The sequence below is a fragment of the Mesoplodon bidens genome (genome assembly GCF_964165515.1).
Source record: "Mesoplodon bidens genome assembly, chromosome: 10".
In the NCBI taxonomy this organism is placed as follows: domain Eukaryota; kingdom Metazoa; phylum Chordata; class Mammalia; order Artiodactyla; family Ziphiidae; genus Mesoplodon; species Mesoplodon bidens.
Genome location: NC_138172.1, coordinates 67,446,042 through 67,470,175, shown reverse-complemented (window position 1 = coordinate 67,470,175; position 24,134 = coordinate 67,446,042). Strand labels below are relative to the sequence as shown.

The following is a 24,134-nucleotide window of genomic DNA, read 5'->3' as shown; positions in this document are numbered from 1 at the left end:
GGAAGAGGAGGGCGGTGAATGTTCTGTACTCCTGGATGCCTAGAGGAAGAGAAACTAGAAGGGATAGCTGGGGCCTAGGGAAGTGGGAGGATTTCACTGAGGCTACAACACAGAGGAGACTGGCTCCCCCTCACAGGGCCCCTGTCCTGCCCATAGGGCTGGGTGCTAATGAGCAGAGCTCAGAACTATTCTGAATGATATATAAGTATTGACAGCCAGCCCCCCAACCCTGCATGATCACCCTCTCCTTCAAACAACCAAAAACTAGTGTCTAATAGTTGCCCAGCACTGTGCTGGTACTGGGTGGATCTAGGAAGGATCCAGAAAAATATAAGACATGATCTCTTTCCTCAAAGAGCTTACAGTCAAACTGGGAAGAAGATAAGTAACATTTATCATGTGAGTGAGGAGTAATTAGTACAGATAATTACTATATGTCTTATTCGACAAGTATTTATTAAGCTCCTACTACAAGCAGGGCAGTATGTTAGGTTCTGGGGATATGAAGATGAATTGGGCATAGTCTCTGCTCTCAGGGATGTCACAGTCGGCGGGGGTGGGAGGGTAATGGCAGAGTCACAGAAACAGACAAGACATACCCCGCTACTCCTGCCTGACCCTCCCAAGCCAATCCAAGGAATAAGGCATGGGTGAGGTCCTCTCAGATAGCATTGGCTTAGGGCTCAGCCATCTACAATTAGGAGCGACACCCATCTTGGGTCTGGACACAGAGGATGTCCCATGGTAGCCTCAATCCCATACTGACCCGCAGCCCCAAATGAATTCTCCCAGATTTTCCTGTAACCCCGAGTATCTGTCCATGGAACCCTTAGGATGTAATTGGGTTGAGGGACAAGAGAAGAAAGAGTGGCAGAGGGTGAGACCTAGGGGGCACTGAAGGGAAGCTCCAGAACAGGTGGGGAGAGAAGCCTGGGAGTGCAGGGCTGGGCCCTCCTAGGTCATAGGCTAACCTTCTGGCCGCTGGATGCAGGTGTGCTGGTTGTCACTGAGGAAGAAGCCCTCCCGGCAGTGGCACTCATAACTGCCCATCATGTTGACACAGCTCTGCTGACAGCCACCGTTGCCCTCGGCACACTCGTCCACATCTGTGCAGGATAGGTGGTTGGGGAGGCCATGGGTGCGGGCCAGGGTCTGGTTATGTGCTGGGACTTCAGCACCCAGGGCTGAAAGCAGTCTTAAGAATCCAGCACACACGCACATCCCCTCCACGGAAATCCAATTCCCAGCCTTACGCTAGGCAGTTCTCACCCACTCATCAGCTAATGTTCCACTGCTTGTGAAGAGGCCACCCTAAGAGGGCAGAGCTGGGGAGTTACGCAGGTGGGGAGGGGACATTCCAACATGGCCTCCCTTTCCTTCACCTGTTGAAATTGGGTCTGAAGGCAGAGGAGATTAGGAAAGGAGTCAGAGCAAGAGAAACAGAGATGAAGATAAGGATGGAGATTGACGAGGAGGAACTGTGGGCAGCTGGTTGTGATAAGCAGCCAGGGAATCAGGGCTCCATGTGCAGGGAGAGCTTTGGCCAAGGTGCTGAGGTTGGAGGGGTGGGGTGGGGAAAGGTAGTGAACTTCAACTCATTGTGGGGCAGGGACCATTTCTGTGGACAGGCCATGACCCCGTCCTTCCTCCCCTTCCCCCATGCCTGGGCTTGCTGCCACATTCCCTAGCCTTTCTCCTATTTTGGTTTAACAAAACAAAGTCTGGTAGCTTGGCGGGGAGGGATGGGGGAAGAGCTGCCAGGCCACACCCTAATTACCAACCCCAAATCACCACCCCCAGGTCCCAAAGCCAAGCTCATTCCGGGGCGCCCACTTCAATGCCTTGACTCCATCTCTATACTACTTACTACCCTCCCAAGTTCACAGTCCTTCTCAGTTTTCCTTGGCACAGGGAGGCATCAGGGAGATGGACCCAAGTGGACCAATCTAGCTCCTAAGGGACCTGACTCCTAAGGGCCTCATCTGTCCTTCTCTTCCCATCCTCTCTGCTGAGCCCTGAAACCCTGTCCTTCACCCTTCTGGCCAAGGGCAGAGAGGCCCAGATCCAGCAGGCTCCTGCCTGAGAGATGCATCTGTAGGGAAAGCCAAGGAGGTATATGTTTTTTGGCCTTGCTCCTGTCCCATCTCCTACACCCCTGACTTCTCCCTATCCCTGTCTTCCTGCTCTTACCCTGTCCTACATTCCATCCTTCTATTTGCTCCCTTCTATTCCAGCCTTGTGATTTTGCTACTCTAGCCAAGTGCTTTCCTCTAGTTCTCAGTGGGGAAACTGAAGTCAAGGGCATGGATGACTTAGGGTTCCCCTAAAAGCCAAAGGTTAAGAGTCTTCCCTAATGTTAGGGAAGCATCAGCATCAGCATCCCCCTCCTCCTCCTCCTCCTCATCGACATTCCTCCTGTTTATGGAGCACCTACCATGTACTAAGGATTGTACCGGGCTCTTTACACATGTTCTCTCATGGTGAGTCACACAGCAGCCCTTTGAGTGGGATACTACCGTCCCTATTGCCCAAGGCTCCATAGCTAGTAAAGCAGCAGAGCCAGGATCTGTCTGGAGCCAAATCATCTTCCTACCATGCTCCACCTCCCGTGACTAAGCCCACTACTGTCATATACTGGCCCTTCCCCTGAGAACACTTTCTAGCAGCATCTCCTTCATGTTTTTCATCCAGCAGAAGGATTATTTCATCCTCAGCATCTAGTTTCCAGGGGGAGGCTGACTTTGTTTTCTATTTTGTGGGAATGCAGCTTTTTGTTCACTTTCCTCTTCTTGCCTGGGAATAGAAAAGGCTAAAAACTCCTCCTCTTCCACAAGACATGCCCTGCTCACTCACCCAGACAGTTGTGTCCGTCATGTGCCAGGTGGAATCCATCATAGCAGGTGCATCGGTAATTGCCAGGGATGTTGACACAATCATGCACACAACCTGCATTATCCTCCCGTTCACACTCATCCACATCTGTGGGCAAATAGGAGTTAAGGCAGCTGGACCCACCTGCATGCCCCTGACTGTCCACCCCTGGGTTCAGCCTTATGGTGGTTTTTTAAAAAATATATAACCTCTGTGTATGTGTGTGCTTGTGTATGTGTCTCTGTTTCCCATAGTTACCTTCATAGCCTACAAACTATTTTGCATTTTGCTATTTTCATCTAAACTTAAGTCATAAACATTTTTACATTTCCATCCAGTCTTTCCAATTATCACTGTACATGGCTGCAAAATATTCCTTTATGTTGCTACATCATAACTTATTCATCCCTTTTCTCTATTGTTAGTTTCCTTCCATTTATTTTTCTATCATAAATGATGCATCAAAAAACATACTCTCGGGCTTCCCTGGTGGCGCAGTGGTTGAGAGTCCACCTGCCGATGCAGGGGACACGGGTTCGTGCCCCGGTCCGGGAAGATCCCACATGCTGCGGAGCGGCTGGGCCCGTGAGCCATGGCCGCTGAGCCTGCGCGTCCGGAGCCTGTGCTCCGCAACAGGAGAGGCCACAACAGTGAGAGGCCTGCATACCACAAAAAAACAAACAAACAAAAAACCCAAAAACCCCATATTCTCCCATATATTGTTTCTTTGAATTTCCTTTGAACAAGTTCCTGAACATGAAATTCCTGGGTCAAAGAATATAAATAACTTCAAGATTCCTGCTAGGTATGACAAAATCACTTTTCAATTCATAATGTCATCAGGAATTAAGGAGTGCACCTTGTGTACTGAAGTCTTAACCAGCACCGAAGGTCATAAATTTAAAATAACATCTCGACTGCTTTAATTTGCATTGCTTTAATTATGAGGAGATGTGTTTGTTTATAGGATGAATTTCCCCTAGGATAAATTGCCTGTTCTCATTCTTTTGGGGCATGGCGTAAGGGTCCAAAGATGGAGGTTCCAGTGTCAGGGAACCTCAGGCCTCAGTCCCATGATTCTGATCCCCCGACCCTGTCAGACTGTATGACCGTGAACTGTTCCCACCAGGGCCTTAGCCAGCATATATGGTGATGCCTTTGTGCAAATTAGAAAATGACACCCTCTCTGGGAAGAAACAGCTTTCCTCCAGTCCTCTCCCCACGCCAGCAGGGACTGCAGGCCTTAGTGTAATGTACAGCGTGGCCAACTGAGCGCAGCTCAGTGGGGGTCTCCCCGCTCGGGCAGGTCCCCCTTCTCCAGGTGCCCTCCCAGCCTCACCTTTGCAGTGTTTACCATCCCCTGTGTAGCCAGACTTGCAGATGCACTTGTACGACCGTGGGGTGTTCTGGCAGATTGCATCGATGTGGCAGTTGTCAGTCCCCTCCACACACTCGTCCACATCTGGCAGGGGCAGAAGGAACACATGAGACCCTCTCCTGGTGCCTCCCAAGGGGTGTCTTGAAGGTGGTCCCTCAGGGCAAAATCCCCGCTCCTCTAAAATAGACGGCAACCCCTCCAGAAGCAGGTGGCCTCCCATGCCCCTCTGATTTCAGAATCTTTCTGAATTCCTGAAATTCCTGTAATTTCAGGAATTCAGAAAGAACGCCCACTCCCCTCAAAAATACTTAATCCACAATGACAGCTAAAATTCCATCATTTAAAACACTCCTCTTTGATTTAAAAACAAACAAACAAAAAACCTTTGGACTGGGTAGGTAGCACACTTGATTAGAAACATTCAACCTAGGGTGAATTAGGTTACCTTTCTTAGGAGCAGACTTAGAGGGAGGGGGAAGAGAAAGGCACAGGGACAGTGGCCTCTGGGAAAGTGGCAGGGTCCAGCGACTATTGGTAACTCAAGGAGGAAGAAAGGGAGACGGGGCATCTGCGGAATCTTCGTCTGCCTCACAATTCTGCTTGAGACCAGGCCTGCTCCCACTTGCCCACCATGGCGCCAAGAATCTTTAAAGGAAAGAAGTTCCATTCTGGAAGATTTGCCTAGGCCCATCCCTCAACAGCAGAGGGACTAGGAGCTGGCAGGGGCTGTGGCACCGGCAACCTGAAGCCTGATAAGTGCAGCCCTTGCGGCTCTCCAGCTGACTCACCCAGGCCCATCCATCCCACCACCCTGAGCTCTTTCATCTAACCCCAGGTGTACCTCGCTCTGACACAAGGTGCTACTCACAGAGCTATGCTGAAGAAGAGGCTACCCAAGATATAGCAGAAAAGACAATGCTCAGAAAGGACATAGGAAAGAGAATAACTTATCATCTTTGGGCAAAAGACTCCAACTTCTGGGGCAATGTTACGGTGCCCATAAGGCTGAACCGAAGTAGGTGAAAATGTTTCAGTCAAAAATGCGTTATAATTTAAGGCTGTGGAGGTTCGGAGAGGACTCGGACCAGCCAAAAGGAGAGACAAAAAAGTAACATGAAGCAGGATGTGTCAAGTGCCACGAGGGCATTAGAGATAAGGAAAGAGGGTCCTCAACCTTGGCTGCACATCAGAGTCAACTCCCCTAGGAGATACCCAAGTGCTACCTCCAGAAATTCTGGTCAACTGGTCTGGGCTGAGACCTGGTCATCAGTATTTTTCTAAAGTTACCCAGGTGAGTCTAATATGCAGCCAGGCTTCAGAATCTCCATTAAAGGGAAGATCAGAGGAGGAAGAGACAACTTCTAGCTGTGAACTAGGAAACCCAGGGTAGTGTAGCAAACTGCAAGTAAAGAAATGGGATTTGAAATCAAGATCATAACTTCTAAGTATGATCTATGGGTCATAGAATTGCTTGGCTTTTGTTAAAATGCAGATTCTTAGGCCTGATTGCTGACCTATTGAATCCAAATCCTTAAGGTGCTTGATATATTTTTTATTGAATGAATGAATGAATGGATCAGTAATTGCTCCAATTTATAGATACCCATGAGTCCTAGCTTGAAACAGTTAACTGTTCTTTTCTTTTTGATGTCAAGAACTTCCGGGGTAGGACTGAGGCCTCCTGGGGCTAAGAAGGGAACTGAAATTTGGAAGAGTGCCCCCACACACCTGCCTCAAACCTTCTGAGCTTCTATTCGGCTCCGCACTCTACCCTCCAATTCTTTGACCCCTCTGCAGCAGTCCACCACGCCCAGTGATCTTTGCTGTAATTCACACTTATTCTCCACCTCCCTCAGGCTCTGCAGTCATGGTATCTGCCTGCTAGCTCACCCTAGGAAGTCATCCCAAAGTGAATGGATGGAGAAGAGGGGGCACTGAATTCTAGTTCATGAGACAGGGCAAGAGGGACCTGTGTAGATAGTGAGAGGCTGCATGGAGAATCAGTTTGTCCAACTGATGAAGAGTACATGGTACTAAGAAACGTCCTATTGTAGAAAGACGATAATCAGCCAGTCCCAGGTTCAAATCCAGCCCTACCATTCTCTAGGGTGTGTTTTCTGATTCTCTTATTTGTTCCTCTTTAAAATGGGGATGATAATACCTTCTCATGAGAAGCTGTGAACAGCTGATGAGATAATTTGTGTAAAGTACCTAATAAAGTATCGGAAGCTTGAGGTGATAATTATTAAATCACTGATTCAGATAACAGGTGCTCTATGACGGTGCTAAGATGGTAGCCACTAGGCACGTGTGGCTATTTAAATTTAAGTTACTTTAAAATTCAGTTCGTTAGTTGTCCTGGCCACAGGCCAAGTGCTCAATAGCCATATGTGGCTAACGGCTACCACAGTGGACAGCACAGGTGTGGAACATTTCCAACATCACAGGAGGTTCTATTGGATAGCATTGCTCTAGGAGTTCTGAATAAGGGATACCCTGGGCCTGAGTGGACCAAAAAAACTCCCCGAGGAGTGGGACTCAAGTTTGAGTTTTGGAAGTTGGGTAACCATTAGACAGAAGGGGATAGGAAATTTCAAGTGTGGTTAAATGCATGAAGAAAGACTAGGCACTCTGAGGTCCCAGTCCTCATTCTCTGTCCCCACATCTGCACATGCCCCCCATGTTGGGGAAAATATCTTTTAACAACTAATTCTAATCTTTGAATGGAATCCAAAGTTTTAGATGTTCTTATTGGGTCCCCCGGAGGCAAGGGGACTGGAGGATCACCCCCTTCCCTGTGGTAGCCCTTGTGAGTGTTAGAGGCAGGTACAGAACACTGGGCAATGCCAGTGACTAATAACATCCTGTTCATCCTGCCTTGAGCCCTCCTCCCCTTGTGTCTCTCCATCCCTTCCCCAGCGGCCAGAAGGACAACTTGGAAACTCATCTGGAAGCTCCTCCTCTAGGGCCATCTCAGAGGTACATGCTTGTCTCTGAATCAGCTGGGGCTTTACAACAGTCTCCATCAGGCTGTCTGGGCTCCGAGTTCTTCCGTTGGCCTCTGATTCAATGCTCACCGGTACTAGAGTGGATCCTGATGCTGACTGCAGCAAACCCAGGCTTTCTGGCAGAAACTTTAGACCCTTCAGGCAGTCGGGCTTTTCCCGCCATCTTACCCCTCCCCCTCATTCCCTGCTCAAAATACTTATCCCTCTCCAACACCTAAACCATTCTACCCCTTTTCATGCATTCACACGTTTCATTCTTCACATTTGAAATGCAGTCCTTTCTTTTTTCTTGTAGCCACACTGTTCTCAGCTTCCCAAAACTGGCTCAAAAGTTGTCTTCCCAGGGCTTCCCTGGTGGCGCAGTGGTTGAGAATCTGCCTGCCAATGCAGGGGACACAGGTTCGAGCCCTGGTCTGGGAAGATCCCACATGCCGCAGAGCAACTGGGCCCATGAGCCACAACTACTGAGCCTGCGTGTCTGGAGCCTGTGCTCCACAACAAGAGAGGCCGCGACAGTGAGAGGCCTGCGCACCGCGATGAAGAGTGGCCCCCACTTGCCACAACTAGAGAAAGCCCTCGCACAGAAACGAAGACCCAACACAGCCAAAAATAAATAAATAAATTTATAAAAAAAAAAAAAAAAAAAGTTGTCTTCCCAAAAGCTCTTCCTGGTAAGCCCTATTCCTGGTAAGTTCCAGGTCCTAGGGGACTCAGTTTGCCTCAGCTCACTTGCAGCTATTACTGAGTTGCTCTGCTAATGCTTTAAAGCCATCTTGTGTGGCATGTTCAGCTTTCCTCACTTGGCTGGTCACTCACTGAGGATGGAATTATTACTTGGATGGAATCTTTTGAAGCAGAACAAGCCTAAAACAGAGCTCTGAAGTAGGGCCCCAAATTATATCCAGTGTCTCCTTTTGCCAGTTCGTTCTTTCAGAGCTCCCCCACATATGACCACCCCCAATTTGTCCATGCAGGGATCCCTTCAACACCCATGGGCACAGTCTCATCTTAGTTCATTCTCTCCGGGTGCAGGTGTTTACTAGCTGGCCTGACAAACCAGGTGATACTGCTGGGCAGGAATTGTTTTAGACCAGTGGCTGCACCCTGGGATTCCCAGGGGACCTTTTAAAAAAATGTGACTCTCTGGGGACTTCCTTGGTGGCACAGTGGTTTAGAATCCACCTGCCAATGCAGGGGACACGGGTTCGAGCCCTGGTCCAGGAAGATCCCACATGCCGCGGAGCAACAAAGCCCGTGCGCCACAACTACTGAGCCTGCGCTCTAGAGCCTGCAAGACACAATTACTGAAGCCCACGCGCGTAGAGCCCCTGCTCTGCAGCAAGAGAAGCCACCACAATGAGAAGCCCGCACACCGCAACGAAGAGTGGCCCCCGCTCGCCACAACTAGAGAAAGTCCACGTGCAGACCCAACACAGCCAGAAAGAAAGAAAGAAAGAAAGAGAGAGAGAGAGAGAGAGAGAGAGAGAGAAAGAAAGAAAGGGAAAGAAAATGTGACTGACTGGGCACTCTCTTAGACCAGCTGCATCAGGATCTCCAGGGTGAGTCTGGACTGCTCTCTGTCTTCCTTTCCCAACTCAGATAATGTGATAGACTATTTGCCCAAGCTGGGAAGAGACCAGGGGCAACAACATGACAGAATGTTTGAGAACAGGGGTTCTGGAGTGATACTGTGTCTGTTCAAATGCCAGCTGCACGCATGTCCTTGTGGTCCTGGGCCAGCCTCTGAACTTGGCCGGCTCCTTCCTCTGTAGATGGGAATAATGATAACAGCACCTCCTCATGGGGCCACCATGAGTGTCAAATGAGTTAATACTTATCAAGTACTTAGCACTGCAGTGCAGGCATACAGTAAATGCTCAATAAAGGTCATTATTTTATTCCTTCTCTCTAACCTTCTCCCCAGTATCCTTTCTGAACCCCTCTCCCCTTCCCCCTTCCCCGTACCAAAGTCCCATTTGAGGCCTGGTGTGGGGGGATGCGGCACTAGGGGAGTATGTGATGGTGCAGGGAATTGGGGGAGACATATCCTTAAAGGTATCTGTGTCACTGCCTACTCTGCCCATGCTGGGAACTACCCAAGCAGCAGGTGAAGTGGGTGAGAGGCCAGTTGGGAACCAAAAAGCTGCCCTCCACAATCCTCTGTAAAGGCTGTCCTTTTGTGCCCTTTCCCCCACCCCAGGCACTGGCCTGGATCACAAGCTGAATCAGGGGAGAGTGGTGGCTGCAAAGACACCACAGATGAGCCAAGACCTCCCTGCCTCACCTTCTCCTGGCATGAATGCACAGGTCTGTAATGGCAGCAGCTTTTCCCAGCACCATCTGACGTTTCTTCTGGATTTGCTTCAGCACCTAACAGAGCACTGCATAAATTCTGCTAAACAGGGAGGAGGGGTGGGATGAGGCGGGGGATATGAGGGTTAGAGGACAGACTAGAAAAGGTGGATTATTACAACACAGGCTTAAGCATTAAGATTCCCTTCTGAGGATGGGGAAGTGTACCCTAAAAGGGAAGCAGGAGGACTCCCAAGGAAACACTTAATCTGCTTCAAAATTTTGCCCAGGTCCAGCTCTGGAATAACCACGGAAAATGAGCAGGAATGCAGGCTGCAGAGAAGCAGATGCCCGTAGGTAGAGTCTACCTCATCTTTATGTTACTACAGTTGTCACCTTCCTACTCACAGGAGCTGGGGGTAGTTGTGGACAAATTTGCTGGTCCCAATGCAAAGGTCCAAAGGAGCTTGCTTGGTGTCCTCATGTGCCCACATGGCTGTGGCATCCTTCTTGCCCAGCCAGGATAGCCCAGGATGTTTGCTGTGTCTACCTCATTCCTCTACTTTCCTCTCTTGAAATGCCTTCAAACCTCACCCATCACTGAGGACCAAGTGTAGGTGCCACTGCTGGGAAGCTACCTTTGACTGGCGCAGCTTTCTCTAATTTACTCTTTAACTCTGAAGGCTTTTACTGTCAGGTTCTCTCATCCTCTGACTAATCGCTATCTTGTGATGCCTCTTACATGCTGCCTTACACCATTATTTAACTTTTGGTTCCTGTGTATTATCTTCCTATGGAAGCTCTGAGCTCCCTGAGGCCATGGATTCTGAATCTTTGAAACCTGTACAGCAGCTAGAATAGAGTTCAGCATATTCATTCAACCATTCAACAAATAGTTATTGAGCATTTGCAACATGCCAAGCACTGTGCTAGGTGCTGGGCATTCAGCAGTGAACAAGACAGACTAATATATATATATATATATATATATATATATATTTTTTTTTTTTAATTAGGGTATAGTTGTTTTATAATGTTGTGTTAGTTTCTACTGTACAAAGTGGAATTCCTTGTGCTATACAGCAGGTTCTTATTAGTTATCTATTTTATACATATTAGTGTATATATGTCAATCCCAATCTCCCAGTTCATCCCACACACGCCCCCCTGCCCCCACGCTTCCCCCCTTGGTGTCCATACGTTTGTTCTCTATCTGTGTCTCTATTTCTGCCTTGCAAACCAGTTCATCAAGACAGACTAATATATTAAAAGCATTTAGTAAATATTTGCTGAACAGATGCATGGACGGATGCATGGATAGATGGATGGGTTGGTGGGTGAGTGGATGAAGTCCATACTGTGGCATCCTTTCTGTTCTGTGTTACTGCAGAGAAAAAGCTCACTTCTTTTCTCTCCTGTAACACCACAACTGTTCTGGGTAGAAGACAGTCCCAAGAAATTTAGTTTTAAGTTAAGGGTAGGGAGACTGGTAACTCAGAAATGGTAAGATACCCACTTAAAGGCATCTATTTGGTCGTGCTGAAGCCAGAAGAGATGGGACCAACAAATCTAGTATAAGAGGGAATCCTATAGAATACACAGGTCCTCAGGGTCTTCAGATGCTATCTGGGACTACTCAGGCGTCTCTTCAGAGTATCCTTGTCAGATAGACGTTCCCCAGCCTCAGTGCTAACACCTTCAGGACAGGGCACCAGGGGCCAACGTTCCATTGCTGCTCCTGGTCAGTTCCCCTCTCCTTTCTTCCATGTTGCCTCCCACATCCAAGTAACATCCAGAGTAGAACCAGCTCAGGTTTTGGCCATGACACCCTAACCTGCAGCATGTGCACGTATGTGTACCTGCATATGTGCATATCTGCTCAGATGCAGGTACTGTATGTGCACATGCTGGAGCCTGGCATCCCATCTCTGGCTTCTCAGGCTGTCTTCCCAATTTGGAACTAGGCTGTGACCTCAGCTGGAGCCTGGGCCCATCCTCAGCCTGGACAAAGCCTAGACAGGGGTGAACAGGCCTGGAGAGAGTCCAGGAAACCACACAGACGACCCCAAGGAGTGGAGACAGAGTTCTTTGTTCTTTCTAAAAAAGTACGCTTCCCTCTCCTACAAGCTTAGCCTGCTCAACTGAAGAGCCAGGAAAAGCAATTGGTGCTTGGTGACTGGAGAGGTGCAGGGCTGAACTTGACAGTGTCCTATCTTATTCCTAATCCAGCTCCTTGCTTATTTGAATGTACCCCTAAATGGACAAGAATTTTCTCCCTTTCAGTGTGGACTAAACCAACAATCCTGAGTCAGAGGTGTTTAGAGAATGGGTAGGGTAGAGGGTAGTGGCAGTGGGGAGGGAAGAACAGAATACTGGAGAGGGAGTCAGGCCGTGGGCTGAGGCACATTCCCTTTCCATGATGATCAGTCTTCTCTCTCCAAATTGATGGGAAAAAATAACAAGATAAACAGTGATGATGTCAGATGATGTATAATTCCATTAAGCATGCAAAGTTCTTTCATGTAGGCCATTTCATGTGGTTCTCAAACAGTCCTATCTCTCACTGAATCGATGAGGAATACGCCCAGAGACAGTATCTTGGGAAAGAGAAAACAGCTAGTGCACAGCCAGGACGCAGGTTTTCTGACTCCCAGTCTGGTGCTCTCTCAGTATACAATGTCTTTTATAGACGTATGAGGGAGGAATCGTGCCTTAGCTGTTATCGCGCCCCCCGCCCATCCCCACTCCAACTCAGCACTTAGTTCAGCATGAAGCAAGCATCCACTACGGAACCACAGAATGGCCTGGAACTGACATTCGGATGCTCCTGGGAGGAAGTGAGCAGTAGGCATACAGATGCTCCCAGGCTTTGGGCATGGGGGCAGCAGGGAGGAGGGCAGGGCTGTGTGTGGGCAGTGAAGGAGGGTGGTTGCACCATGGTGGGAGCAGACAGAGTTGCAGTGAGGAAGGGGTGGGCAGTGCAGCAGCGGGCAGGTGTCTCCTGCCCTTGGATTCACTAGGCTGGGCGAAGCAGCTGGTTAGAAACAAAAACAAACACCAGGGATACAGGTTCCTGCTGTTAACAGCTTCAAACCGCCAGAGGAAAACTCCAAATAAATATAATTAGAAACTTGTAAAAACGTCCTCTCTGTAAACCTGCTCCCCAGGGTCTACCCTTTAAGCGCCCCCCTTCTCCCAGCTCCCCCCAAGCCCACATATCCTGACACTCCACCCTCTCCGAGGGATTCCTTAGATCTGTTTCCTTATTCTGGATCTTCTCTCCAGCCCAGCAGCTCCTGACCAGGTCTGTCCTCAGCTGTTAACATCAGTGACCAGAGGCAGACAGCCCCTGGCCTGGGGCTCTGACATCCAAACCCCACAGATCTCTAGGGCTATGGTTCTAGCCACAGGGAAACCATAGGTAAGAGTGAGGGCCACAGCACCCTATTTAAGGGGCATCATTCTGCCTGTAGGGCCAAATTGCAAAATCCAATGGCAACTACAAGATGGTGCCTTGGTCTGAAAAGGGGAGATGTCTAGGTTGGAGCACAATAGAGAGGGCTAGTCTTGGAAACTGAGACTATATGGTGTGGGGCAAGAACTGGGGCCCTGGGGCCTTGCCCAGAGAGTACTCAGTTCCCAGGACACAAACATTTCAGCTCTACTTCCCAATGCTGTTGGATACACGTACATTCGCACACACAGAAACACACACGTGTCCTGCAGGGGCTGTTTCCAGGGGGGAATACCTGACTTGAGGACACAGTAAGAGCTATCGGGTATGTGAGGCCCCAGGAAAGTGGAGGCGGGGGGTGAAGAAAGGAAGAGTAGCCACATGACGTAGACTCGGGCAGGAAAAAGTGAAGCAGGGCCCAGGGAGAAAAAGGCACGAGATTCAGGCGAGAAGCCTGGGGAGCCCCAGCTGCAGGATTGGGGCTTGCTATAGTGTCTTCCACCTTCAGCAGGAAGGATTTTGAAGAGATACATAATCTCAGAGCTGAAAGGGACCCTACTGATACTCATCCATTTCGTAAGTGAGGAAGATAATTTCAGTTATTTCCTCAGAGGCCCCAACCCTAGGGCTCTGCATTTACCTAAATCCACTGGTACCTACCATACTTCCCACCCTGTGCCATTTGGGGCTGGCAGTATGTGGGCATGAAAAGAAGAGAGTGGCCAGTCTGGTGACAGAGGGGCCAAAGGGGACGAGGAGGGAAGGGTCCACGTTCCCTCTTAGTCCGGGCAGCTAGCTCCTCCACCCCTCAAACATCCATGGGTTGGCAGTTGTATCACTTTTCCCCCCAAGGACCGGCAGTCCCTCTGTTTCGACTCCTGTCTAATAACTGAGCCTGAAGAAGCTGTCCCCACGTCTGGGCCTCTTGTGGGTACTGCCAGCCTCAGAGTAACTCTGCAGTTTCCAGCCCTGACAGGGACTCTTTCTTATAAGTGGTCATGTGCTAGGGGTATGGGACGTCAAAGGAGGCCCACACCCTGACACGCAGGGACCAGAGCCGGGGGCAGGGACTGGGGTTAGTTTAGGCAGCAAGCTCTTTACCTCCATCTTCTCAAGACGGTCGGTGTGAAGCCATCCATTCCCTTCCCCCATGCTCAGTTCAAGGCACGGGACCAAGCCATTCCACTTCTTTACTTCTCCAATGAAAACAAAATGCACGTTGCCTGCTTCCTTTTCCCTCACCAGAGCACAGACACACAGTCGCACACCCTGAGTCATGCACACGCACGCTCACACGCCCCAGTGAGTGCACACCGCGCATTCCCAAACTCACACGCAGGGCCGGCTCCTTTTACAACAGGTCCCAGCCGCTTACATCTCAAACCGGTTCTCATGTGCTCAGATTCCTGAAGGTTTCAGGAAACAGTCTCATTTAGGGGTGCTGATAACTTTCTTCTTTCTCTGCCTGTGGTAATTCTGGCCTCGGTGTCTTCTAGTCCCCTCTCTCTCATTCCACCCTGCAGAGACTCGGGAGATGAAGGGTGAGAAGGGGAAAAGTTCTCCTCTGGCTCCAGGCTTTCCCCACCCCCTTAGAGGACATGTCACTGAGAGAAGAGAGGTCAAAGGGATTCCTGAGGAATTTCTAAGCAGTCCACCCCCACCTCTCCACCCTTCTGGAAAAATGAGGGGTGGGGGTCAGGCTTAAAGGGAAGATCAAGCTCCAAGAGTGGAGGCTGCCTCTCCCTCTCTCTCCCCAGTGTGGCCTGGATGGGGCACGGGCAATAGCCGGCTGCCCACGGGGCCACCCTCACCCGCTGACACCGTTATGGTTTTCATTTCATATTTTCGAGGGAGGGGCTAGGAGGAACAGTCCCCTCACTGTAAGAGCCGGCCACAGGAGCCCAGGGAAGCAGGGAGGAGAGGAAACAGCCACATTAAAGAGGAAGAGAGGCATGGGGGAAAGAGAGAGAGACACACACATACACCCAGACAGAGACCCGGAGAGACGCATTGAGACAGAGAGACACTGTCTGCTGCCAGATCAACGCTCTCAGTCCCAGGGATGGTGTTACTTGGAAACTCTAAATATACGACTTTATCAAAAGTCTATCCCTAATGAGGAGAGGAAACAACCAGGTAAACTAAATGGCCAGGCTGGCTCTCCCAGCCGGCCCTGGGGACAAGTTTTCCCCAGGAGGCCAGGAGACCTTTTCATTCAGCTGTAACCTGAGCCCCATGCAAGGATTAGGTCTTTTTAGCCACTGCTGCACACCACCACCCCCCCTCAAAAAAAACAAAGCAAATTAATGCTTTTAAGTTAACAATTATCCTGGTTATCCAGTCTGTCTACTTTAAAATACACAGACAGGCACTTGAAAAACACTCAAAATCATGTACCCTCATGCTCACTCATTCCCAGTCACACACACAGTTCTCAAAGACACTAAAACATCTGTATACATGCTTAACAACTAAGTCACAACAGAGACATACACCAGCTATGTCACCTGTGGGTGATCGTGGTAAAACTCACACACACACACACACACCTGCATACTCAGGGTTCCCTTCTGTGTCCCTCCCCTCCTCTCCATTCCACACCACTTTGGTGAATCTCTGGAGAAAAGGGTCTGTCCCTTGGGGCCCAGATATCCCCAGTGCTATAGTAACTCTTGACAAGATACTTGCCAAAGTTATTTGTATTTTAAAGACTTGCTAGAGCTTCATTTAAAAGCATGTGGCATTCAAAGCACACCTTCTGGCACTGGTGATACCTTGGAGATATGTCTGAGAGCAAGGAATGTCCACAGCACCGTCTATGGGTAAGGCTGCCCTGCCCGGTCAATACTTGTCCTTCCTGCAAAATTGGCCTGTAGATTTGGGACCAGAGATGTCCCCCTACCCCAGCAAACCTGTTGTGAGGCAACTCTAGAAGACCAGGTTGATAAATTTCCTGAATAGTAGGGTTAAAGGTAGCTGAAACGACAGGCTTGGAATCTACGCCCAGCTAGACTTAGGGATCAGAAGGAAGGAAGATGTGAAGCTAACTGCAACCCAGGCAGAGCAAGTGTGGCTCGAATGTGAGATAAGCAGTGGGCAAAACTATAGTCTGTAAGTTCCTTGAGGGCAGGGCCTCCGCTCTGGCTGCATTTCCCACAGCAGCAGCAGGATGAAATGCAAGAGGGAGCCCTGAAGTCCCTCCGAGAGATTCTGAGTCCCTCTGTCCCTGAAGGATAGGTTGATCTCTCAGGCTTGAAAGCCTTGGCTTGATGGCACCTGTCCCTTCTTGGAGTCTCCATCTGCCCCACAAACCCCCCCTGAATATACTGCTTGCTCCTCCTTTTGGCCCCAGCCTCACTAGGCCACTACAGACACTGGCTTCAACTTGAAAGAGGCCCTTATCTCGTCTCTAGATTACTGCATGAAATCTGTTCCTTCCTTCAGACTAAACTCCCTAGCTAATTCCATGTTATGAGTAAGTCAGCATGCACTACAAAAGCCACCTTTGTTTATGAAAACACAAGCAAATCCACAGTGGGAGAGGGGCTACTCCCAGCCGGGGGGTGGCAGTGGTAGTGGGCTGTCTGGAACCAGGACTAGAGAAGAGGCAGTTTGGGGTTGGAAGGGGTGGGGGTGGGGTCTGGTATTTGACAGCCAAGGGTCTCTAGTGTTTTGGTTCTGTTAAAGGACAGGTTGGAGGAGGAAGAGGGTAGTTGAAGAGGCAGTGCTTGGGGAGAAGAGGATGGCACTGATATAGCACCTTCCTTTTAAGAGAGTGGGAGCCCATCCAGGACACAGAGCGGCTTACGAGCCAAGTGCTCAGGCTCCAGGACACAGCGACCCGACCGCCAGAGACTCAGACTTCCCCAACTCCCAAGTTCAACTTTCCCTGGTGGCCCAGCCACCTCCACACCCCAACTTGGCTTCAACGAGCCCCTAGGACAATAGGCAGAATCATATCCTCCTGGGCAAAGCTGTGGCAGGAGGAATTTTCTTTTTTGTCCATATAAATCTCTTCCTGGGTGCGGACTCGATGGGGGAAGGGTGCAGCAGGAGGTCAAGGGGGAGGGGAGTCTGTCCCCAAGAGAACTGTAGCCCACCAGCCTGGTTTCTGCCAGCACAGCCTTGGGACTGGCCAGGCAATGAGCCTGGGGTCAGGGATGGGGGCGGGAGGGCCTCCCTGTCTCTCTCTAATTCCTAGAGGGATCTGTCAGAGCTCCCCAGCCTGGAATTTTACTTTGTTATTTTAATGCAATTCTGACCTGGATTTAAATGGAATTGGAAACCCAAGGCCTTAATAAATAAATATTATGATAAGAAATGAAAGCCATGCAAGACGAAAGAGATTTCCCCCCAAAGAGGCAGAAATGCGACATTCTTGCCGGGAGCCAGAGTCACAGAAATTTTCTTCTCTTCTTCAGCCCTCTACCATCCAGAGGGAGACAGTTGGTTTTTTGGTTTTCCTTAAAAGATCCTATCTTTGTTTAACATTTTTCTGATAAGACAACTTCGAAATTTCTGTCTAACTTTGAGGACTGGGGGCGAGGGGAAGAAATATAGCATGGCTGAAAAAGTTTTCATTCCAGGCCAGAACTTAAGTTTTCTGACAATGTTTGAGAGGAGAGAAGATTCTCTCTCATACTTCTGGAGGACAAGAAGTCTTTGGAAGATGCTGGGGTGGCAATGAAGTCGGGCAGAATTCTGAGATGCGTGGTCACTTCTGCCCAGGGCTTCCCAAACTTCTCACTCACCCGTACCGCCCCTGGCTCCTCCAGCCTTTCGCCTGGGGCGCAGCGCCCAGAGGTCAGGCCCCCAGCCGAGGAGTGCGGGTGCACAGTGCCCGCTCCTGACAGCAGCACGCCTCCCAGCACCTGCCCTGCCCCTCGGAAATCGCGCCCCCGCCCTCGGGCCCTGCAGCCCAGGCAGCCCGGCGCCCGCGCGCCCCTCCTTCCTTACCTTGCACGGCTTTGCTGTGCTGGGCGGCGCGGGCGTGGACCAGGAGGACTAGCAGGCAGAGCCCGGGCACGCGTCCCGAGCCCATGGCTGAAGCTACGGGCGGCCGGGCGGCCGGGGCCGGTCTCGCGGCCCGGGGAGGGCGGAAGCGGGCTGGGCCCCCGCGCGCCGGAGGGGGAAGGGGAAGGGGTGCCCCGCCGGGGCCGGGCCGGGGGGTGCGGGCGCGGGGCGCGGACCGCGGCGCCCTTGGCGAGAGGCTCCCGATGCTGCCGGCTTCTCCCGGCCCGACGCCGGGGAGAGCGAGGCGGAGAGCGCGACGAGGCTGGGGGCGCCCGGCGCCGCTGACGGAGGGGAGCCCCCGCCCTCTCCAAGCCCGGCTCCGCTAGCGGCGGCGGCGGGGCTGCTCCGTATAATCCCACCCAATTCCCAGCTTCGCCTGGAGAGAGCTGCAGCGGAGAGCGCGCAGAGCCCGAGCGAGGGACCTGAGAAAGGGGAGGGGAAACGCAGCGCCAGAAACACGCCCTTTCTGCCTCTCTTTCTTCCTCTCTCGCTCTTTCTCCTTCTCTCAGGCTCCGTCTCTTTTTCTTCGCCTTTCTCCTCCTCCTCCTCTTTCTCCTCCTCTCCTCGCTCCTTTTCGTTTTCTTCCTCCTCCCCCTCCTCCTCCACCACCTCCTTTTCCGTGCCCTTTTTTCTTTCAAATGGGGCCTCGGCGCGGCGGCCGCTCCCCCTGCGCGCCCGGGCGCGGCGGCCCCCTCCCCAGGCTGCCGGGCCGCTGCCTGCAGGAATTTACAATCCGGCGCTGGGGGAGCGGGCCCGGTCTCCATGGAGACGGCTTCCCCGGGAGCAGGGAGGTCAGGCGCAGACCGCGCACAATCAATGGATCAATGCAAGCACCGCTCGGCTCCAGACCAAACAGCACCCGGCTCCGGCTCGTCCTGTCTACCGGCGGAAAGAGTGGGGGAGCTAGGGTGCACCCCCGCGCTCGCACGCGATGAGGGCTGTGCGACGCAGGTTTGCACTCACACCTACAAGAGGAGACAAAGAGAGTGAAGGGTGTCGGGGAGGCTGGGCTAGACCGGACGGGAACTCAGGCTCGCCCGCCGACACAGCCCGACACGCGGGACACAGCCACAGGGGACCTCGAAAAACTGAGAGCGGCTCCGACAGCGGGTCGAGTTACGCCCTCCCAACTCTCACCTCCACCACAGACCCCACACCCTCAGGACTCAGTCCCCATTCGTAGTGCCGAATCCACTTTAATTGAGGACTAAGAAGAAAGTAGCCTTTCCCCAGCTGAAACTGCCAGCTCCAGGGCAGACTCCCTTGCAGTTAAGGCCTTGGAGGTAGCCCACCCGGCACCCTACCTGTATAGACCTGGGTTTATGTATACAAAACACTCTCATGCGCTCAGCACAGGGGCAAAAGCTAACCCGCAGAAATCTGCTTATGTGTGTAAACACAGAGACCCAAAGATATGCACAACATTCTCCTCCATACCTGCCCTCCCACCTTCAAGATGTGGTCCCCACCAGAACATTCTTAAGCCTTCATCCTTCCAACTTGCAGGAGCAGAAAAGGAAAGATAAACGATATTTTTAAAAATAGGGGCAGGGCTTCCCTGGTGGCGCAGTGGTTGAGAGTCCGCCTGCCGATGCAGGGGACACGGGTTCGTGCCCCTATCCCGGAAGATCCCACATGCCGCGCAGCGGCTGGGCCCGCGAGCCATGGCCGCGGAGCCTGTGTGTCCGGAGCCTGTGCTCCGCAACGGGAGAGGCCACAGCAGTGAGAGGCCCGCGTACAGCAAAAAAAAAAAAAAAAATAGGGGCAAAGTGTGCCAAAGGAGCAGTGTCCCTGAACCGTGGACAACACCTCCTGACGCATTTACCAGCTCTGCATCTTCTCTCCTTCCATTCTAGCGGAAAGATGAAGGACCTCTTGAAAGGTGGTGAGAGCTTTCTCTGAGTATGGAGGTTTGGTCAGAATGAGACTGCCAGGCCCCAGCCAGCTACTTATGCTTCAGAGCCAATCTTCTGCAGGGAAGAGAACTTTGGGACACAGACTAACCTCAGAGAGCCCTCAGGGTACCCAGGAGGAAGGGACAATGACCGGGCTCCCCCTGAAAATAACTCAGTTCTTAGACCCTTGACACTGACAGCCCACATCAGCTGGGGTGACAGCTCTGCTTTGTCAGAAGCTTCCTTAACCCCCAGGGAGAAGAACTGAGCCCTTCCTCCCCTAGGGATTGAGTGGGAAAGTAGGAGGATGCAAACAGACTCGGGCATTTGGGTTTCTTGTCCTGGTTCTATCCTGGGACAAAGATTACCTTTGGGCAAGTCACACCTCAGTGGGCCTCAGTGTCCTCATCTAGAAAACAAGATGGCGGGTTAGCTCAGTGATGGGAAGGAGACAGTGCCCTTAAGAAGCCTGGGGAAGGAGGCCTTGGGAACCACTGCATGGCATGAGAGATGACGGTTGGGATGGGAGCACATAGACCATGGGCATGGTGTGGAGGCCACAAAAGGTTGGGTCAGATGATCTCTGAAGTCCCTTTCAGCCCTGTCACTCTAGGACTCCCTCCCTCCTTCATTACATTGGCAAACCCCTCCCCTTGAAACAGCTTTGCCTGCTACCACCAATTATGTGTAGGGCTAGAGGACAAGTGCAGACCTGCCATCCTCTCTGCCCCAAACAGGAGAGTGGTTAAAAAAAAAGAAAGAAAAAGAATTGGAGGTTGCCAGACGGTGCCAGATCAACATGGGGGCACAGAGAGCTGATTAGCTCCCCCAAGGCAGGGAAGGGAGATTGCACTGTGCTTGCTTTGTCTCTGCCTTGCTTTGGACACTGGTGTGAGGTCCTCTGGGTCCCTAGGGAGGAGGGCCCCCGCCCACCCTCTAAACCACAGGTGAGGTGGGCATTGAGGATTCCGTATGGGCTGATTAACAGGTTAACTCAGACCTTCTCTCCAGTTCAGCATGATTTCCTGGGCATTGCCCTGGCTTGGGTGGGGGGCGGTGGCGGGAGAGTGGTTGGCCTCACCTTAGCCACTATATCTCTGGGAGGCTCAGTATCTTTTACTCTAGTTTCCTTTTTTCCCCTCATTTGCCTCTGTTCGTCTCCTCTGCTCCTCTAGGAAGGTGAGTTTTCTCCACATCTGGGCAGAAGAGGCAATTCCCTGCCCAGCTCCCCACCATCCAATCTGGTACCCTCAGCCCTTCAGAGGATTGCATAGGAGCAGAAACAGTCTTATATCACCAGAGTACTGTGAACTGGGGGTGCGGGTCACATTGCCCTATGCCCTTTCCAATTCTGCAGGGACTCACAACCAGATAGGGACTCAGGAAGATGACAAGGAAGGAATAATGAGATGGCTCTTGCAAGCGCTACTACAAAAGCAGCAGCACATGCCTACTGGTGGGGGCAAAATATCCCTGCGTTCTCTAGGCCTCCCACGCTCACCTCAGGCGGCAGTTTGCTTTGGGGCTTTACTTTCCTTCAGGGAGACCTCTGACATTCACTTGGTTCTAATTTCTCTTGCAAACGTCTAGGGAGAGGATGGGGCTGGGGGGCCCATAGCCAATATATCTTGGTTCTGATCCTGCTTCTAAGGACACCTCTACCAGGGCTCTGTCACATTCAGGGACTTCACCTCCCCTGCCAAGTCTCCTTCCATGAGGCTTTGCTTTTTCTCTCCGCTCCTGAGCTTCCCCATCTGTAAAATGAAGCCAGTGCTTCTATCTTGACAGGAAATTATAGTCTTAACGGAGAACATGTACATATTGAAACAACACTACCCCAAGTTCAATGTCGGGCCCTACCATTTCCCAGCCATCTATCTATTTTGGGTGATTTATTTCATTTCTCTGAGCCTCAGCTTTCTCATCTAGAAAATGGGTATGCTCATACAACCTCATAAGTGAGGCATAAATCACTGTTTAACTACATGGGCCCTAGAGTAAAATAAAACTGCAGTTCAAAACTCAGTTGTGTGACTCAGATAAATTACTCAGTCCCAGGGAGCTTCAGTTTTCTCTTATGACAAAGGGAATAAAAACCTCATAGGGTTATGGTGTTAATTAAATGAGATAATGAATGGAAAAGCCCTGGCGCATAGTAGGCATTCAATAGGTGGTGGCTATTGTTGTTATTTCCACTACTTCTCAGAAGGAACAAAGGCCACAAGTGTTTGATAGTAAAGGTATAGTAGTGCCTGGGAAGGAGCAGTCTTATCCCAGGCCAGAGTTTGACGCAGCTGGGTATGAGTGCAGCTAACTGGGCTCGAGTCTCACCACCCTCCATAGGTTCCTGTCTGTCACACATTCCTACTGAGAAGGTTCCAAAAATGCCATGCATTCCAGCACACTGCCCTTGTCAGCAGCACTTCCAAATTGGAAAGTTGGAAGAAAACTTACCTACCAAGTAGAGTAGCTCCAGAACCCCTCTTTCTGAACCACCTTGCACCTCCTACCCTGCCTTAAGAAGGCACAGACACTCTGAGACACAAATTAGAGCTCATGCTACCATTTACTCAGTGCTTTTCTATGTGCCAGGCATTCCACCACTAGCCAATCAGGCAAGAATTGTTATCCTCATTTTGTTGTTGGGAAAACTGAGGCTAAAGTAAGGTCAACCTGTCCAGATGACCGACTAAGAAGGGACAAAGCCAGGACTTGAGGCCCAGGCTTGACGCTGAAATGTGTATACCCTCTCCGTTCTCTATTCTACCTCCTCTGAAAACACAGAGACTCAGTATATTCTTGCTACCGTTACAGTTTAATCATTTGGGGCAGACCAGCCCCTTCACATACAAGAGGTAGGAGGACAGTACCCTTACTCTGGAGCCTCATATAGGAGTAAAATTTCAGAAGACTTTAGCCGTCGACTTGTCTAATAATGAGAGGTCACATGACTGCCCTCGGTCACACAGCATATTAAAGAGGCAAAGCTAGAAGCAGAATCTACGTCTCCCCTGACTTCTGACTCCTGGATCAGTGCTCGTTAGTCAATACCTCAGAGCTGCCAGTCTCCCTTCCAGTTCTCCCTTTTCCTGATGATTTGATCAGTCACGAATCCTTCTGTCAAGTGGCATATATGGTACTTGTCTCATATCCTCCCAACACACACTGTCCTAGGCCTTCTAGAGTGTACAAAAGAAATAGAAAATGTGATCCCTGATCAAAGAGGTGTATCAGCACCAGTGTATGATTCCAGACCTTCACATCACAAGGCAAATCCCCCAAATGCCCTGAGTCTTACCAGGAAGGCAAGATTTGTATATGCAAAACAATATCTGAATGCAACATCAAGCAATCCAGACAGAGTGCCAGAGGAAGTCAGAGGAAACAGGAGTCGATCATCCGAGAAGGCTCTGTGGACCTTAGGAAGGATTTGAGGTGAATCTTGATGACACTTAGAAAGAGATGGACAAGATAGAAATAGAAACAAAAATCAGTGATTGACAGATGGAGAGAAAAAGAGAATAGTCAGAACCACAGCAACAACAATAAAAGAAATAGAAGAAAGAAGGGGGGAGCATGCTAGGTCAGTGGACAGGTTATCTCTGGTTGGTCCTTGTTTCCCACCTGTCCAGGATGGCTGAGCAGCCATTTGGCCAGATAAGCTGAAGATTGGAAGTAACTCTCTCTCAAAGTCTGTTCCGGCCCTGGGATTCCAGGAGTAACTTTTTCCAAGGCCCTTGGTCTTGTCTTTGTGGAGAGGTCTGCCGGCAGTCCTGCCAGGACCTGGTGGGGAAGGCGGGTAGCCTGGTCTGAACTGCCCACACCTGTTCCAGCAGCCTCCTTGGCCCCTCATCCCGGTGTCCTCCCAGCCCTTCCTCCCTGCCCACCCCCACACCTGAGTCGCTTTGCCACCTGCTTCCTCCCCACCTGCTCCCTGGCTGCTTCCATGAAGGAAACAAAAATCTCCAACCTGCCAATTGGCATGAACACTGATGTGTGGTTCCAGACTTCTCCACATCACAGGGCAAGTCTCCAAACTGCCGTGAGCCTTTCCTCTGTCACCTTCTACACAGCTGCTCTTCCAAACTTTGGATTCCCTTCCACCAACCTCGGCCCCCTTACTTCTCCAATCAGTGCTCTCAACTTCTGTTTCATTGAGAAGCCAGAAGCGATGTGGCATGAACTTCCTAACTCCTGTCCCCCTCTCCCTCCACTGCTGGGAG

The 24,134-nt window shown here is 50.9% G+C and overlaps 1 protein-coding gene across 6 annotated transcripts in view; it reads right to left on the bottom strand.

Moving 5' to 3' along the window:
• Positions 1 to 18,487, bottom strand: part of SCUBE3 (signal peptide, CUB domain and EGF like domain containing 3) — a 37,717-nt gene extending 19,230 nt beyond the window's left edge. For all 6 annotated transcript variants that reach the window (XM_081245316.1, XM_081245320.1, XM_081245321.1 and 3 more), the window contains exons 1-4: positions 17,960 to 18,487; positions 4,211 to 4,333; positions 2,854 to 2,979; positions 972 to 1,106 (exon numbers count right to left, since the gene is read on the bottom strand). In XM_081245316.1, coding sequence (XP_081101442.1) covers positions 972 to 1,106; positions 2,854 to 2,979; positions 4,211 to 4,333; positions 17,960 to 18,044 — 469 coding nt within the window. In that variant the 5' untranslated portion in view covers positions 18,045 to 18,487. The remainder of the gene's footprint in view (positions 1 to 971; positions 1,107 to 2,853; positions 2,980 to 4,210; positions 4,334 to 17,959) is intronic.
• Positions 18,488 to 24,134: the final 5,647 nt, after the last annotated feature.